The following is an 18,851-nucleotide window of genomic DNA, read 5'->3' on the forward strand; positions in this document are numbered from 1 at the left end:
TATAATTGGGACCAGTTTAGCACCTTTTGCTTGGCCTTCTCTCTCCTCCCCACATAAAATAGAACTGTTTTTACGGTGCTTATTCATTCTACACTAGACATCCGTACATTTATTATGGAACCTACAAATCCCCCTACCATCGCACTGTAGTCAACACACTTCTGTGCCATTTACCATTTGCAAGAGACTAAGCTAAACCCAGTTTAAATTTACTTGTTCCCCTTCAGTCATGAGATCTGCCATCTTCTTACTTCTTCTCTTGTTTTGATCTTCATCAAATGCTTGTTGCAGCCCTCCGTTCTGCAATAAAGCCCTGCTTGGTGCAAATTTATAAAGTGGAACTCTATCACCATCTTTTTTTAGTCTTTAATACAATTCTGTGTGAGGACACTTGTGCTAAGTAGCGTGGTTGTTATATAAATCTGCCAGCACAAACCACTGCAGTGCGTGAACAGGAAGCGACATTTTCAGTGACAGTAAAACTTGTTTTAAAGTATTTCCAATGAAGAATCTGATATAAATCACAACATGAGGGTGTTACAGGACCATAAACAGATAACAAGGTGTAAGATTTTAGGGTGGATTTCATTTTTGGAATAATCATAAAATGTATTTAGCAGAATGTGTACATGTGGTTTTCTAATACTAAAATACCCCAATGTTCTTTTGTGAGTCCAGGGGGTGTTGAGTTGTACTATCTGGGATGTGTGGTAATGTAATGGGGCATTTATGTGTCCTTTCTGGTTTCAGGTAGAAAGAGACTTTGAACGAGAATATGGAAAGCTTCAACAGTAAGTCACCTGTCTATACCTACTATGCATTGTCTAACTGCTTAGTCATTATTATTATTATTATTATTATTATTATTATTATTAAAAAACAGGATTTATATAGTGCCGACATATTACGCAGCGCTGTACATTAAATAGGGGTTGCAAATTACAGACAGGTATAGACAGTGACACAGGAGAAGGAGAGGACCCTGCCCCGAAGAGCTTACAATGGCACACAACTGAATGCTGAGATCCATAGGATTTTTCATATCTCCTTGCATTTTAATCTATTGTTTTTTTATGGACCTCTTCTTTTATGTGTGTCTGCATTTCAGTTTGCATTAGAATTTTGCAATACATTTTTTGTTTGTCTTTACATCCTTTAAGCAGATTTGTTCATACGTTTTAAGACCTTTTGTGCCAGTAAGACTGTTAAATAGGCAATACAGGAAACAAATAGATATGATTGGTGCCATTACATATAGCACTACAGTATGCATTTTGTGTACTGTTCCACATTTATAAAACAGAAATGACTGGAAATAAAAACAGCATACACAAGGCATAAATTTTAAGACACGGTCTCCCTGAAAAATGCATCAAAAGAAAATAACCAAAATTTTTTTTTAAAGCAAATACATTCTGAAACACTAATGTGTGACCCATCTTTTTGTGTTGTTTGCAGCCTGTTTTGGTAACATTGTTGATTCAGTATCTGTATTTTGCATGCTTTATTTTGTATATCCTATTACTGCTTTATTTCCATTGCCTACAAATTTTCACATGTGACACTATAACATCTTCTGTTTCTTGCAGGCTGGAAGAACAGACCAAAAAACTGCAGAAAGACATGAAGAAAAGCATAGAGGCTGATTTAGGTATCAACATATTTCCTTCTCCTGCGTGTCTTGCTCTGATTTTACTTATGTTCTTTCTTTCTTTTATTTTTCTCTCTCTCTCTCATAAACCCGGGTCTGTTCACTTCTTTTAGATTTATAATTTTTGGTCCGATTGGATCAGCATGGTAGCCAGGCAAGTAGAATATTCTTAAGTAATTAGTGATATCATTTAGGTCATTTTTACTGATGGGGACAGACAATTCTGTTCTGCAATAATCTGTCTTACCTGCCTGATCGCTACTGGTTTCTGGCAGAAAGCTGAACTGAGATGAGCAGTGTCAACTTTGGTTGCCAACATACCTGTCATTCCCTGCTTCCCCTGCATGTGCTGGGAATTATTGGACTCCAGTGCACCAGTGTTACTTCATCCTATCTCGGCCAATTAGGATGGCAGGAGGAGAAAAACGAAGATGGTAGCACTCTGGGAGGGAACAGGTAGAGATGAATATTGTGGAGTTTAGTTCCACTTTAACTCAGCACTGGGTTCTATTAACAGGTTTTCATTCTAATAATGTGTATTTTCTGATGATTGTATTTCTTTCCATACTAGCCATGTCTAAGTCAGCTGTCAGGATATCCTCAGACTTGTTAGGGAACCCCCTGTGTGAACCAGATGCAGATTTTCTTGGAATGGTGACGGCACTGGACACAGCAATGAAACGTATGGATGCGTTCAATCAGGAGAAGGTACTTGTGACATATTGGTTCAGTTTACAGAATCATGTTTTATTTTTAAATTTATGTTTTCAACCTATTTAAATCTATAGCTGTATTAAATCAATATCTTGTGATCTGCCAAGAAGGTCCTTGACCAGTTCCCTTCCTGTTTTGAGTGAAAACAGGACAACAGTCCACTAATTGTGCTTCTCTGTAGTCACCCTGCCTGCACACCTGACATAGACTATAAGCAGCCAAACTGACACTTGTTGTATAGACATAATTCACCATTGGTATTTAGCAAACCAACCTAAAGGATGATGTGTACCTCAGTGCAACAACCAAAAGTGGCTTAAAAAGGGTGGAAAAGATAAGCAGACCTAAGATAGGGAAAAAATAGGTAACAAATATTTTATGAGGGAAAAGAACATTGCAGTTTTTTATGATACATGGTACACTGAGTAAACGCACTGCTATCCCATTAGGCTGTGTTTTTGCTATAAGCATTTTTATATATCAATATAAATAAATCAAAAAGACCAAAAAAATATTCTCACATCCCATCTTACTATTTTAATTGCTGGAAAACTTCAAAAGTCATGTGTGTACTGCTGTTATATAGTTATATATGTGTGTGTGTGTAATATATATATATATATAATGTGTGTACTGCTGTTATGTATGTGTGTGTGCATATGTATGTATGTATGTGTTTCATTCAAATGTTTATTAATTTTACAGGTTAACCAAATTCAGAAGACAGTGATGGATCCTTTAAAAAGGTTAGCCATACATATGGTAAATCCATGTCGCTGCTTAGTATTATTTAGCATTGAGTATAATTTACTTCATATTAGTTTTTTTACGCATTTGAAGGCTAAAAGTGTAACTTCAATCTAAAAAAGAAAAAAAAAAGCACCAACATCTCTGTTATCTATGTACAATATACATATTCCTAGTTTGATTCTATTCATATGTAATAGCTGTTTATTTCACCATGTCATTTCCAGCCTGATTGCTGAAAGGGGGGGAGGTATACTCATCATACTGTAATCACGTGAGCAGGCGGTATATATATTGTAGGATAAACATATTTATAGCACAGAGCTCTGGTCATGTTTTTTTTTTCCTTTTTTTTTAAATATATGTAGCAGCAGGCTGTGTAATAGTGTTTGTATCTAACAGGTATAGCAGTGTCTTTCCCTCGCTAAACATGGCTGTGAAACGTAGGGAGCAGGCTCTACAGGAATACAAGAGACTTCAGACTAAAATGGAGAAATATGAGGAGAAGGAGAGAACCGGAACTGTGATTGCCAAGTTACACCAGGTCCGTATGTGGCTAATAGTTGTCAAATTATAATTCTGTTTGGGGGTTTACAAAGAAGCTGGAGTTTGACATTTCTAGAGAAGTAATTCCAAATATTTATAGAAGTGTATAAAGAGCAACACCAACCAAATCATTTACTATATCAAAACTTATTAATACTGTTTTCCTACTGTGCCTATTTCTGACATTTCCGCTGCTATTTCAAGAAACCACTTCCTTTTTGGTAAAGTGTCTCGTACAGTATCAGCGTGCTTGTCATGGGTAAAGCATGCAACGTCATTACCTGGCCGTGCCCATCTACTTTAGAACGTATAATGCAATGTCACATTATGCAATGGCTAGCCTGAAGCCTTTTTTATGACTTGTATATCCACATAGTTGCACTACACCTGACAGCAGGAATTGCCATTTACAGTATAATATACAGACCTGCCTGATCTCCCCCAACCCCCCTGATTTCTGTCTCCTCCACCCACTTCTCTCAGATTGCCAGCGGCAGCACAGAATATTCATGAGGGCTTCCACTTTTCCTTCTCTTATGTATAATATATACCCATACATCATCATTTTCTTTCCACTGTAAAAGTGGAATATTCACATGTATGTATTTACAATATAGGCTCTCTGCAGTGCTGCAGATAAATTTTACATATGCGGATAGAAAATGTTAAAGGTTTTAAAACATTTTCTTCCCTGCTTGCAAAAAAAATGATTTTAATAGGTTTCACAAAAAAGTGTATGTCCACCAATTTTTTCTAAAACGCTGTTAGGTTTTTACCGCTATGCAAGGTCTTGTTAGAGAAATTTCCACTCATCTATTATTATTATTATTATTATTATTATTATATTATTATTACAATAGCTCCGACATATTACGCAGCACTTTACAATGTCCACAGTCATGTCACTAGCTGTCGCTCAAAGGGGCTCACAATCTAATGTCACTATCATAGTCATATGTTATTAATACAGTCAATTTATAGGGGAAGCCAATTACCGTCACTGCATATTTTTGGAATGAGGGAGGAAACCCAGGTAAGCACCTGGAGAACCCGCAAACTCCATGCAGATAGTGTCCGGGCCGAGATTTAAACCTGGTACCCAGCACTGCAAAAGCCAGAGTGCTAACCTCTGAGACACCGTGCAGCCCAGATCTACCGTTCTGATGTGTTTTCACCAGACAGGAAGTGAGGAGGTAATCTGCAAAATCTGTCCATATTTGTCTGGGTTGGATCATTGTCATGAGATTGGAAGTGAGAGGAAATCTTTCTGACAGAGTCCTGGGCAGCAGAAAACAATCTGACAGGAGTCCTAATCCTTCCTACTCTATCACAAATTATAAAAAACTGTTGACATAATAACATGACAATGTACTTATATGTTCTTGTTTTATTAATTTTACAAATTGCCAAAACACACACGTGATGTAGACAGCCTCAGAATTGTACTACCATACATACAACTCAGGCGTTACATTTCAGTAGTGTGTTCTTCTCCATCAACCCTTTCCCCATGACATTTTCTTTGCCTTTTAAAAGAGTTCAATTTTTCCAACGAATTAATGATATGTACATAATGGCAGATCCGACTGCTTCCATAAAAGGCACAGAAGACAAACATAAAAACCAGCGTTGGTTTTACTGCATCCTGTTCCGAGACTCACCTGTCTACCTGACAGTCCTCCAAACCAACATGTAAGATCTACCACGGTCTGTAAAGCCCACATTGGTTTACTTGCCCAATGTAACAGTTTCTCGTTTTAGGCATGCTAAGCAGACAATGCTCATTTCCTACTCCCTGTATCTCTTTCCATCTACGTTGCCCCTAACATAATAGACCCTTTTTCAATTCCCCAATAGTCCTCCTCCCCAATTTTCTCACCTAAGATGTGAGTTGAGTTCTCCTGGACTGGAAACTTTTAGAGTGTCCTCAAATGTTGATGTTATATACCTTCACATGTCGGATAATTCCTGACTTTTGCATACTGGATTTTTCTACAACTGTTTTATTTGTGATTTTTATACTGTTTGTGAATTGTAATATCCTCGAACCCTGTCAATAAGGTTTAAATGCAAAAAAAAAAAAAAAAAAGTTTAATTTTAACAGAGAGAAACAACAAATGTATTTCATGACCTGGTATTCTCTGACCTGAATTATGTTTAACTTGGTATATAGGAGTTATTTATGCCAACAAAAATTGCTTCACAAAGAATGTAAATAGGTATTCAGGCTGTTACCAATACAGGGTTCTCCCCAGGCCCTTTTAGCTGGGCGCACCACCCGGCACTTTTTAGCACCCACCCGGCTGTTTTTGGGTGGTTACTGAAGCGTTTGCTCACAATACAGGTGCTGCCACCCGCCTACAATTTCTTCCCACCCGGCTTAAAAAAATTTCTGGGTTGCACTGCAATATACTACAAAGCACTTCTTCAGGTATTATGGTTTCAGGAATTTCAAGTGAGCTGATTTGATTTGATGGCATTGTCTTGACACCGCTTTGTTTGCTGAAAGTTCATCGTTTTACCTAAAATCTTCTGAATGTTAAATGCTGCCATCTAGTGCTGTATTAGTGAAATGCATCGGATCGATGGGCAAACTGTACATAATTGTTACTTTATCTCATCCTCAGGCCAGAGAGGAATTGCGCCCTGTTCGGGAAGACTTTGAAATAAAGAACCGCCAGCTATTGGAAGAGATGCCGAAGTTTTACAATAGCCGCATAGATTTCTTCAAACCAAGCTTTCAATCGTTGATCCGAGCCCAGGTATATAATGCCCTGCATCAGATGTCCATCATTATGGTTGATAACAATATATTCAAAAGTGTGAAGGAGAAAATCCTTCACCTTTTTGTATGTATCTGTTACGGTGATGCTTCTGTGGGGCTAGTTTGTAGAAAAGTTTAGAATCACTCACAGTGATATAGTAATTCTCTGACAACTCAACAACCCTACAGCCTATATTATTGTCACAAGCCTCCTGCAGATGTAGGGAGAGTAAATTAGGACCCTAAAGTCCTTCTCTGATTTTTCTTTTGCCACTGATTGAGACTCAATAGATTTAGGCTGCGTACACACACTGGATTTTTGTAATTGGAAACAATATTTCACAATTGTTTCCAACTACAAAAGAATGAAAGATGAATGAACAAGTGCTGTACATGCAGTGCCGTTCTGTGGAGAGGATGAGAACCAGCAGTCGCCATCCCTCTGGGCTCTCCTCCCTTCACTTCCATTGTGGTCTTTTGTCTTTCATGTATCCGCCAGGACATATCCATGAATGACGTCGGATGGCCTCTGTACATGTGTCAGATTATTGTCAGAGACGAACCCTGAGGCTCGTATCATCCAAGAATCATCTGATTTGTGTACATAGCCTTAAATTGGACCATACTCCTAATGTCCCACGTATACATGATGAAGAGCACTCTTGCATGGGTTAAAAGGCTAGATGTGATGAACTGGTATTTATGTAAAAAAAAATACCTATATTTTATCTCCTTATTCCTAATATTATGTTGTATGTCAAATTAAAATTGTTCTGTACACTGTTGTGCCTATATCCAATGCCTCCTTTTATTTCTCTCATGTCTTCATTTTTGTACTAGCCCTACAGTTAAATCATTGTGTTCTCTCCTTTTCTAGGTGGTGTATTACACAGAGATGTCCAGAGTGTTTGGAGAACTGGCCCAGCAAGTGGATGAGATACAGCTTACTGATGCTGAAAGAGAGAGAGAGAATGAAGCCAAGCTTGCTGAGCTACGTGCTCTGTCCATTGTAGCAGACGACTGACACCAGATATCATTGAACAGACTGGGAAACAGTTATATAGAATTCTTACCTCCTTATAACCAGATCCATGTTTGGTAAACGAGGTACTCGGAGTCTAAACCCTGCTGGGTCTATGTTGGCATTACAGTATTTGACATTCCAATAGGCCTGGCAATAGCTAATTCACGACTTATACTGTACAATAACCCATATACTGATACCCCAGGTAGTCCTTTATTTGGCTGTCTGACTCTGTATTTTCCTGTTACATTGGAAACTGCAATTATGTCAAGTGCGAGGGGAGTAAACTCCTAAAGTGCCTTTGTTTTAGTTTTTACAGAAAGTTGACTGTTATAGATAAAAGCTTCTAGTAATTATAGCCTTCATTTATCAAATGATCTGTAATGAGAACTGCCTGTGTTGCCTGTGCAGCATTCTCACATATGATGCCATGGGCTTCAAAAAACATTCATCTTTCAGACCACTTGAGAAGTGAGGGGGAGAAATAGAAGGGCAAAACCATATAGGGAAGGGTTTACCACTTTTTTTTCTGCTTGTCTGTGCCTTGTTGGAGAAATGTACTTTTCCTTCCTGCACAACAACAAGAGACATAGCAAGAAGCAAGCAATTCCTACCCAAACTTCTCCATTGAAAGAATTTCCCCTTCATTCTTTCTCCAAAGACAACCATAACATTTTGGATTTCCATCACTGCCCACAGTGGTCACCAGGACAAATGGAAAGGGTAAACATTACCAGGCATTAACCCTTCCCACATATAAAAAGGTTATGGCTTTATTACAGTTTAAATAACACTGTCATTAGGTAACATTTTTTAGATTACTTGCATACATTAACTATCTGAGATTGCTGATTATGCCCTTGCATTTTCAGAGGCTTTCTGTAGAATGACCTTACTGACACTGACAACACCAAGGAGTCCAACTGCTACCTGTTTAGATTAACCTGAAGGGAATGCCTGCACATTACTCCAATACATTTGTGAGCAGTGAGTTTGGTTATTTGTGAATAGCAGAGGAATCTCATCCTGGCCCCTGCTGTCTCTGGAGGCTTCACCGGCAACAGCCCAACACCTTGGTGTGCCATTAGTTCTAGTGAAGGATGTCCAGATTTGTCAGAGGTTGAAGAAATCCACATTGTGATTACAGCCATAAAAGAATTTATGAATTGCAATGCCAGGACATCTTCAGCAGTTGCTAATGTTATTTATGTAAAGTTCCTGAAAAATGTTCATGATAATCTAACATGATCTGGACTTTATTATTCACCATAGTGATCTGACACCCAGAATCTGTTAGGCCTGTGACTTACTATTTTTTTATTCTTTTATTTATTAATATTTGTGTATTTTTTTTCCCTAAATTTATGTCATACCCATTTCTGTCAGCAAATTCCAGCTACAAATAGGACAGCCCCAAGCTGTGTACAGGAGTGGGATTCCTTTTCATGAGCAGCCTTAAGCATTGTCAGTTAATCCGTTTGTTCTGCTGATTATTTTGTAGGGCTCTTTTATAAAAACTGTAATATAAGTAGAAGAAACTCAACCACCTCATGGTTTGCTTTGCTTCTTTCTGGTATTTAATGTGCCAGTGAATGTAGCATGGGGCATGGGTTTCCTGACCCTGCCATTTGGCACTTGTTAGGATATTTCATGTTACTGATAACAGAAGATGCACTTTGCCATAGGGGAGATCTAAACCACTTCTTGAAGCAGGTTTTCCTAAAGAAAACTCCAGGATCTGCTGGGTAGACATCTGTGGCAATCCACGGTTCTGTCACATCAAGAGAGCATTTAGGCAGGTAAGAATGCTTATTGCAGAAGGGACACCACCTGTCCCTTTCTGCAATGAAGCCCTGACTCGTGCCAATTTTTTTTAAAGTGAAACTTTAGTTCTTTGAGCACTCTTTGTTTAGAACTTCATAAATCACATAAACTATGTTACCTACATAAATAAGCACTGTCCTGCCCTTAAGGTAATTTGTAATGAAGCCATTCTACCATGTAAGTTGCAAGCAGGTATTGTATAGGACTTGGGGTGTCTGTTCTATTTTATACTACCTCACATTTTGTGTTCCTCCTTAAAGCTTGCAAACACCACCATCCGTCCCATTTGCCTACATGGCCATGCTGTTATAATGTGACTGTATGACCAGGAGCTCTGCTGCTTTGTCGCCCTCTTGTGGACAGTTAATAAACTAGTAAATTCATTACCACTTACAAATGGTTTTCTAGATTTCTAGGTAGGAGTAGGGCTTTTAATATTGACAGCTTAAAAATCAGAACAGTAATTATTACAAAAACATGGCTTGGTAAAGCTAACTACATGTTGTTAATGCATTTCTATTTTAATCTAGTTTAACAAATGTTGATTTCAGATAGATTCTGCTACCCTTCATTTGTGATTGTTAGCTTTCTCCAGCCCATAGTGGACCGTTTGATATTGTCCAGCAATCACAATAGAAGCTGATGAGCATTTTGAATAGATCACCTTTAGATCATTAGTTTCGGGTCATGGTAAAAACCTAATTATTAAGTGAAGCACTAGTCTTATTTGTTTCTGGATTTTCATATTTCTCAATGTCAGTTGCAGGGACACACAGTGCAGCCACTACTTTGTCTTCTGTTCAACACATTCTCTACACTCCTGTGACTTCAAAGTTTAAAACAAACCTGTCACAAACCTTTTGTAGTAGCCACTTCCTTTTCAGTAGTACAGGGTTCTTATTTTACTGATAAATCATTAAACTATTCTGTTTGCAATGTATTCTGTTTTAAAGAGAATCTAATATTGCACCTAATATTTGTCTGCTGGGAACCATTTCCTTGCTTAGAAACTACATGCTAGTTGCACAGCAGTCAGTGATGCTGAACAGGTGCTTTACTCCCCTGGATGTAGCCAGCTCCTTGTGAGTCAAAATAGCATGTTCCTGCAGAAAGGTATTCAGTTTGACAAAAAAAACTTCTATTAATCCGTAAACAACCGCCCTTTAATCTGGAGCCGCAGCACTCCAATTTATATTTTGTTTGTAGATTTGATTTTATATTCATTTATTTACAACAATCCATTCTGCGTCAGTCCATACGAGTTTCTTGCACTGCTTGACTCCAGAATGACCTGTAACAGAATCTGCCCTCTTGTACCGCAGGAGACTGTGGAATAGGCCAAGCTGTTCTACGGTTACAGTGCATAATTCTCATCCTCTCATTTGTGTCATTAATTTGTTCTGTTGTCATGACTGTTCTAGAAAAATGTCTTATTTTAATATTGTATCTCTCTAATTCTTGTGGGAATATAGGCTTCTATTTTAATAAAAATCTTAAATACAAGTTGTGTTTCTGTTTTCTAGTACAATAAGTGAAGTAACTGACCTTATTTTTAATGAAAAATGTTAAACATTTTGCACAGTTCACTAAAATTCACTCTATTATAAGGTTTGAATCCATTTATAGGACACTGACCGCCTGTCTATGGACTGTATCTGATGCCAATCAGTGCTTTAGAATTGTCCCCAGAGTCGTTATTGCTACGAAGCTTCCTCTATTAAATTGCTTCTTCACCTGCAACATTTTTGCCCTGTTGCAAAATAATGGGATCCTTCAGCTTGAGAGGCTGGCGAGGAGGAAGTGATTCCATTGAGGCTGGTGGAATTCTCTCCTGAATTAGTCTGCTTCTCATGAGGCATTTCTAGCTTTGACATGAATTATGTCACGTTTTCAAGTTCAGCTGTTTCCAGTTCGTATGTAAGCATGCAGATGCACGCTTTAGGCAATTGTATGTTTCCAGCCTTCTGTCAACAGTTTATGAACGGTCATTGGTTGTTCCAGTTTGACATGTATGGTGTGGAAAAAACTTACCGTAAGTGGCCTGCATAGATCCCTAACCTCATACCTTTGGAACAAATTTAAGATTAATTGGAGCTTTGATTGTGAGCCCAGTCTTCTCATCCAACACCAAAATTCTCACTTTATGAATGCATTTGTAATTGAAAAGGTAAAAATCCCCATAGATACTCCGGAGTATTAATATAGGAGCCTTCTTCTGCTGGCTGTTACGGTGGAGGTTACTTCCATTTTAATATCTTTGCTTTGAAATGGACTCGCCACACTTCATGCATTTTTAAAAAGGTTTTTCAGAAGGTTAATGACTATATTTATGCACTTACTTATATTAGTTTGATTTGCATTCAACATCCTGCGGTGAGGCTAAACTGGAAAAAAACATATTACTCCCAGCAACCGGATTTCAGGTGCTATTCTGAGCACAGATTATAAGTTAAAAGCAAGCATCTGACTGCTAGAAACAATACCTCACCTTACCTGTATTCTAATGCTAAGACATGTAAAGCCCAGTGTATCAAGACAAGTCTTTGATCTTTCCTTTAACACTTTGATATGCATACTTTGTTTTTCAGGTTACTTGTTAAGTTACTTGTGTTTTGAACAGAAGAATTGTTTTCTGAAGGTATTCAGTGGAAGCTTCCTTGTTTTTACCATGGCATGTTTCCATTTTTTAAATAATTAACCCATCTGGATTATACCTGCTCTCCCTTTATACTTGGCGCCTTGTACACTGCACCTAAACCCTGCTCCGGACACATACCTGAAGCAAGGCCTGACACAGGAGTTCTCCTACTAGTAAATGTATTTAAATCTTTTACATGACTCCTACATGTCACATATTCTACTGAAGAAACCCAGGAGGTGACCAGTACCAATCTTTTGCACTAAAAGAAGTTAGCATGGATAGAATGTTATGAATATTTCTTCCAGTATTCTCCCCAGAATTTTTTTAAGCTGGGTGGGAAGAAGCTATAGGCAGGTGACACCCCCTATATTGCGATTGAAATTTTCAATAACCACCCAAAAAACAGCCGAATGGCCACTGAAAAGTGCTAGGTGGTGTGCCAGGCTAAAATGGGCTGGAGAGAACATTGTCTTGGTGACCAGTACCCAGGAGTCTATAAAGTCACTGGCCTGATGGGCATTTTCTCTTCTGGTCCAATTGTTTTGTTTTAAAGCTTATTTACTGACTGAAGTGGAAAAACAGACTGGCATAACACCGACTGGTTTCACTTTTATGCAGGCAAACCTGGGAGGAGCTGGGTCAGACTTAGATCTCTGCTGTGTGGGAATGTTTCTTTGATGTAGGGTGAGGCGACAATCGGCCTCTGATGTATTACCAGACCCAAAGACTAGACTGCCAGTGGGAAGTGAAATCAATGTAGGCAATGAAAATGCTTCATTTTTCACACATTTAGCTTTCCCTCTGAACAGGATATTGGCTAACCCTACAATATGACTGCTACCAGTACCATTGTATTATAAAATGGGAGATTTGCATTTTAATTTTTAACCAGATGGTGTTATGTTGGGATAAAAGCCAGTAGGATAACAATATGAGCCAATGAGTTGCGTTTTTACAATTCAAGGGTTCTGGGATGTACATTATTTATATCTGGGTGAGATTTTTTTAAACAAAAAAAAAATGGTCTTAATGTATGCTGGTATGTGTGGTGCAGATCCTTTGGGATCTCATGTTAATTTGGTTTCAGTAGGGCATTGTTGTTCACACCTGCCTGCCTTAGTATTGAATTATCACATGTTGCTTCCGGGTTGGCAACTTTCCAGCTGCTTGTACACTCGCACCACATCGCTGGTTCTTGAAGAACCATCGTCTGCCGATTTAATGGCTGGGACCAATCGGCTCTACTAGTACCACTCACTGCCGCCTCTATTCATTCTTTATGGCAGTTCCATAGGGAGATGCAACCATGCTTCATCTCTCAAGAGGCAGCGTTTCCTGGTGCGAGGAAGCGGTAAACGCACCGCAAACTCACAGCAAACCTAACCTAAGTTGTCTTGTGCATTTGGGTATCCTGTATTCTTGTTATGTAGCAGGAAACAGAACTCACAGGACAAAAAGTATGGTAGCCATCTAAAACAGATTTTGTGTCTCTTGGAGTGACACTTCTGTCCTCATATAAGATTTTTTGTGCTGTTTATAGATAAAGGCCACATCCTTGATTGGCGATAAGCTATTTAAATTAGTTTAAACTAAATGCCAGGAATCCTTCATGTGTTTTTTATATGTTAGAGGCCAACAATAACTGCAATTTTTTTTTCTCCTAGTTCTTTAGGTGTCATTCCCCATGAATGAAAACTGGTACTGGAAACAAAATGAATACTGAACAGACCTGAGACGGACTACAATAGTAATGAAACTGAGATTTTTTTTCCTTCCTTACAGTTGAAGAGAAAACAGGTACATTTTATTGCACTTCAGATGTATAAGTGACCTGTGTCTACCTCTCTTCATTGAAACACAAGAGGGTGCTCTTAACTTGAATTATTTGAACAGCTGAGTCTGTGCATTGATAGTTGCAGGTTAACTGGGTGTTATGGAGTCCTGCTAAGACAATAGTTTACAGAGTAAGTTTTGCAGACAATGCTCTGTTCTCTCACTCTGTAGGGGAAGTGAGAAGTGAAGACAAACAAAGCCTAAAGAGATAATTAACAGGTTATCCTACTCACTGTAGTAGCATATCTTTTTTTAACATTACCATACAATGTCACCCACTGTACCATAGCCATAGACTATCTGCACTGTGGACCAGCGTTGTCATCTCCATGTAAATACTATTACAAGTGAAAGCCAATTAGATTCCTATGTCCCCTCAGCTGTCTACACAGTTCTATTAGAATCATCTGTTTGCTCCCCACATTCCAATCCCCTTATGCCGGTGTGACCCCCTTCTCTTCTAACAAGTATGAGAGTTTGCTGTGATTGTGTTTTAATCCAGACATAGGTTAGATGAAAGTACTATTGTGTATATGGGATATCCAAGGGAAGTTGGCGTATGCATTGCAAAGGGTTCTTATTGTGCAGTGGGTATATGTAAAGTTAAGTTTGATAGAGATTAAAATAATCTCATCAAAGGATAACTGTTTAGGTTTATATCTACCTTTTGAACTATGCTTTCGAAGTAAGTACAACTATACCCCTGGTCTACCTTGTTGTTTTATGTCCTGACTTCTCAACCAACTTTTAAGATAATGATGCAAACCCATTTCTAGGCTAGGTGCACACGTGCAATTGTTCTGGTCCGGCAATCAGCTCAGGGCCAATATCGGACGAGAATCTGGTGTGTGTACATCACTCGTCGCCCATCGTCCGAACGACCATTCTGGCGGATCGATGGACGACAGACGATTGTAATGGAAGTGAAGGGAGAGAGCGCAGCGGGTGCCACTCCGTCCTTCTCCCTCTTCCCTCTCCATAGAACAGAACAAAGCTGTATGTACAGCACTTGTTCATGCATCGTGCAGTCATTAGTCGAAAGGAATGTGAAAGATCCTTTCAATGATTAGAGTTACTAGTGCAAAAAGTAAAATACACCTCAGCCCTAACTTTTCATAAACTACTTGTCTACGTGCACGTGTTTGGGGTGACAGCAAACAACTTCTCCAAAACAGTGTTTTACAGCCAGGATTCCTTAAGAGATTAGAGGATCTTTGGTCATTTTGATTTGTTGGGCTGGTATGACCAAACTCCTGTGCAGGTGAAAGGGAGTTTATGAATTCCTGGCACACACAGAGGGAGGCTGGGGTTGTCAGATATGCTGTGCATGCACAATACCCAGAGCAATCAGGCAGGTAAGAGAAATAATTGCAGTAGGGACATCACCTGTCCCATTCTACAACATTGACCTACCTGATTGTTGATTTTGAAAAGTGGACCTTTAGATCCTCTTTATGAGGCACTTATGATCTTTTTGGCTATCTTTAAGGATGCCATTTCCCCCCATTGGCCAGCAATAAAAGAATCATTTTTCCTACTGACCACCTTGCTAATGAAGTGTGGATATTGTAATTATAGTGGGGGTTTATTGAAGGCCTGAAAGTTTTTCCATGTTAAAATGATCCAGAAAGGCTTTTTTTAAGCTATACCAGGGGGTGCTGAGAAGTTCCTGGCTTTGCCCCCTTCCAGATGAAATAGAAAATTGAGTGTGGGAGCATATGATAGCCTAAAATCTTAGTATGTAACTGTGCAAATATCAGGTCTTTGCGATTCTTAAAACTGTTTTCTTTTAGTGAGAAGCTGTGATGGCAGAGGCACAAGCAAGTTTCATGTTGTTGGAGTTACGAGCCGCCATGAAGTTTTTGTTTCTCCAGGGAAAGTCAGCAAAGGACATTCACACTGAGATGTCACCAACACTGGGGGAGAAGTGTCCTTCCTTCAGCACTGTCAAAACCTGGATATCTCGTTTCAAGACTTTCACCGTTGAAGATGAGCCCCGCATTGGGCGCCCCCCAACCTCAACTGACCCGGCAACCTGCGATGGTTATGATGCGATGATTCTTGAGGACCAGCGAATTACCGCAAAAAAGATAGCTCAGATACTTGACATTTCACGGGAGCGTGTTGGGTTTGTTATCACCACTATCCTAGACATGGGCAAGCTTTCAACGAAGTGCGCGCCAAAATGTTTGAACAGTGATCAGAAGACGGAACGAGTTGAAGCATCCAAAGCCGTTTTGGCCCATTTTGAAGCTGCACAGGACTTTTTGGCTAGGTTAGTGACTGAGAATGAAACCTGGCTTCACATCAATGATCCTGAAACCAAGAAACAGTCAAAGGAATGACGCCACAGCGGGTCCCCGTGGTCGAAGAAGTTCCAAACCCAGAAATCGTCCAAAAAAGTCATGGCATACTTTTTCTGGGACAAAGACGGTGTTCTGTTGGTGGAATACCTACCTCAGGGCTCTAGTATCACTGGACAGTATTATGCTAACCTCCTGGACCAGCTAAAGGAGGCAATTAAGACGAAACAACGTGGAAAGTTGACCAAAGGGATCCTTTTTTTGCAGGACAATGCACCTGCGCACATGTCCAATGTTGTGGCTGCCATATTGAACACCCTGGGTTTCCAATTGGTCCACCATCCTCCCTACTCACCTGGCCTGGCCCCTTCGGACTATTATCTGTTGTGCCTATTAACCGCTGTGCTTTTCTATAAGGAAGAGCACAGTGGGGTGCTACTCGTCTTTCCCCTCCTCTCCATCTGTAACTGTAAATGATCATTAAACATTTGTTTCCAGTGACTAAAATCTGACATATGTACAGGGGGTTAGGATCCGTGTTTTGCTGGAGTTAGAGCCTTCAAGAAAGCGAACTATAGATTGCTAATCCTTTGTTCAAATCTTTCCGTACACACTGCTCCCCACAGACCGGTGACCTGCGCTCTGTGACATATTCAGAAATTCTGAAGCGAATCCATTCAGCTCTTGGTGTGCTGTATCACAGCTGTCATTAACATTCTGGATTTCCCACACCAGCACCTGCTAGACTCGCTCCGTGTTCTAACCTATTTAATGTACAGCGCTGCTTAATATGTTGGCGCTATATAAATCCTGTTTAATAATAATAATAATAATAAAAATTGGAGCTGTCAATGGCTTCTACAATGTCATTTTTATAGGGTACTTAACTTTTCTGACCTGGGAAACATAATTCCTACAGGTTGCACAACTTTTTTACTCGTGTTTTTTTTTTTTTTGTACAGATTTTGACCTTTAGTCCATACATTCCTATGCTTCCATGAATTATACGTTTGTGGATCATTATCTGCAAATGTAAGAAAGAATAATGACGAAATTACAGTTTAAAATGTTTTTGCTATTTTTTTTCCTGTTGAGTTTTGAATTTAAACATAAGGAGCCTAATCATACTTCAACCCTTCATCTGGGATCTGGATAAACTTGAACTGTAACTTTAAACTGGTCATTAGCAAGCTTCAGCAGACTTTCCACTTGTTTCAAGTAATACTTAAACATGATGAATCTTGCTGATAGCTTATTTAAGGTTACATCACTTCCTTTAAAGCTATGTACACATGTCAGATGGTGGGGCTTGTCTTGGGTGAAAAACTGACATCTGTACAGCGGTTCCCTGATGTCAATTGTCCATCTGCACCGGTGTACTAATGATCATTGGATCAGGAACAACTGTTTTGCTTTTCTTTAGAGGAGAGTGTGCCAATCGCTCATCCTAATCTCCATAGATTAGCAGTCGTTTGCCGAGCTGTCACTAAAAAGAGCACAAAAGTTCATTTCCAGGGACTTTAAGTTTGCTTAGTGGTTTGTATAAGGCTATGTTCCCCCGTCAGATGATTCTCACCCTATTGGAACAGTCTGGCTCATCTCGGGTGAGAATCTGACACATGCACTGACGTCCATTCTGACTGATCCATGAGCGACCAACGAAGAAGGACCAAAATACAAATGAAAGGAGGAAAGCACAGTGGGGTGCCACTCACTTGTTCTCCCCCTTCCCTCTCCATAGAACAGAACGGTGATGTGTGTACAGTGCTCATTCGTTCATGTCACTCTTTTGTCACTGGAAAACGATCATAAAAGATTGTTTCCTGCGATAATAAATGGGTGTGTGTATGAAGCCTTGCTGTACACACTGCTCCTATAAACCCCTCACACTCTCTTTAGAAGGCATTAACCTGTGGTCTTACATATGACCTATTCACAAACCTAAAAGATAATCAATTTAGCTCCTAAAGTGCTGGACCACAGCTGTCATTAACATCTTGCATTTCCAGCACCAGCGCCTGCCAGACCTGCTCCCAGTGCAAATTGGATCTGTGACTGACAGTGGCTCCCACACTGTCATTTTAATACTTTGCCTTAAGTGATTGACTTTTATGACCTGGGAAATGTAATTGCTACAGGTAGCACAACTTTTTACTCTATGGTTTTTGACCCCACATTTCATACATTCCTGTTTTAATGATCAAATGTTTGTTAAGCACTATGTGCAAAAGCAATAAATATTAATGGCGTATTAGTTTTAATTATGATGGAGGGCATCTTTTTCTCCGTTCAGCTTTAGTGACAAAAACTATATTTATAAAACAGTAAATCTGACATACACAAATATTCCCTGGTGGAGAATCTTCAATGTGAATGTTTTTCAATGGGAGTAATTGATTCTCCATCAGGGAATGTTTCACTGAATGTCAGATTGACTGCTTTATAACTAGACCCCTTGGAGTTGACGTCACACTGGTGATCTTAGATCACAAAGCACAGGAAGCTGGGATTGTGGGCCCCTGGGAATTTGCAAGCTTAACGTAGAGAGATCAAAGCAAGGGTGTCTGACAATGGTTGCACACATTTTTTTTAAGCACAAAGTATTAAATGGGCTTACTACCCCCATCCAGCAAGTTACAGAAGTCCATATTGAACACTTCACCATCAAAATAATTTTAATATTATTTCATCAGGCTGTAGACAAGACCTTTTAGTCAAGGAACACTTTCCTACATTGCTTCAGGACATTGGGTCTGATTTGTTAAAACTCTTCAAGGCTGGAGAGGATACACTTTCATCAGTGA

At 39.3% G+C, this 18,851-nt stretch overlaps 1 protein-coding gene across 1 annotated transcript; it reads left to right on the forward strand.

The window, feature by feature from the left end:
• Window positions 1-662: 662 nt before the first annotated feature.
• On the forward strand, window positions 663-10,773 carry BIN3 (bridging integrator 3). Its single transcript, XM_072399822.1, has 7 exons — window positions 663-791; window positions 1,590-1,651; window positions 2,223-2,359; window positions 3,071-3,111; window positions 3,515-3,656; window positions 6,286-6,420; window positions 7,300-10,773. The coding sequence occupies exons 1-7, from the start codon at window positions 730-732 to the stop codon at window positions 7,444-7,446; spliced, it is 726 nt and encodes a 241-aa protein (XP_072255923.1). The 5' UTR covers window positions 663-729; the 3' UTR covers window positions 7,447-10,773.
• The last annotated feature ends 8,078 nt before the right edge of the window (window positions 10,774-18,851 follow it).

This window comes from Pyxicephalus adspersus, chromosome 2 (genome assembly GCF_032062135.1).
Source record: "Pyxicephalus adspersus chromosome 2, UCB_Pads_2.0, whole genome shotgun sequence".
NCBI classification, from domain to species: Eukaryota; Metazoa; Chordata; class Amphibia; order Anura; family Pyxicephalidae; genus Pyxicephalus; species Pyxicephalus adspersus.

Bases quoted from the DNA above. Each gene is read 5' to 3' on its own strand.
- BIN3 (XM_072399822.1), top strand. From the start codon at position 730: ATGTGTCCTTTCTGGTTTCAGGTAGAAAGAGACTTTGAACGAGAATAT. The intron at 792-1,589 runs GTAAGTCACCTG...TGTTTCTTGCAG, and splicing joins GAATATGGAAAGCTTCAACA to GCTGGAAGAACAGACCAAAA. The intron at 2,360-3,070 runs GTACTTGTGACA...TTAATTTTACAG, and splicing joins ATGCGTTCAATCAGGAGAAG to GTTAACCAAATTCAGAAGAC.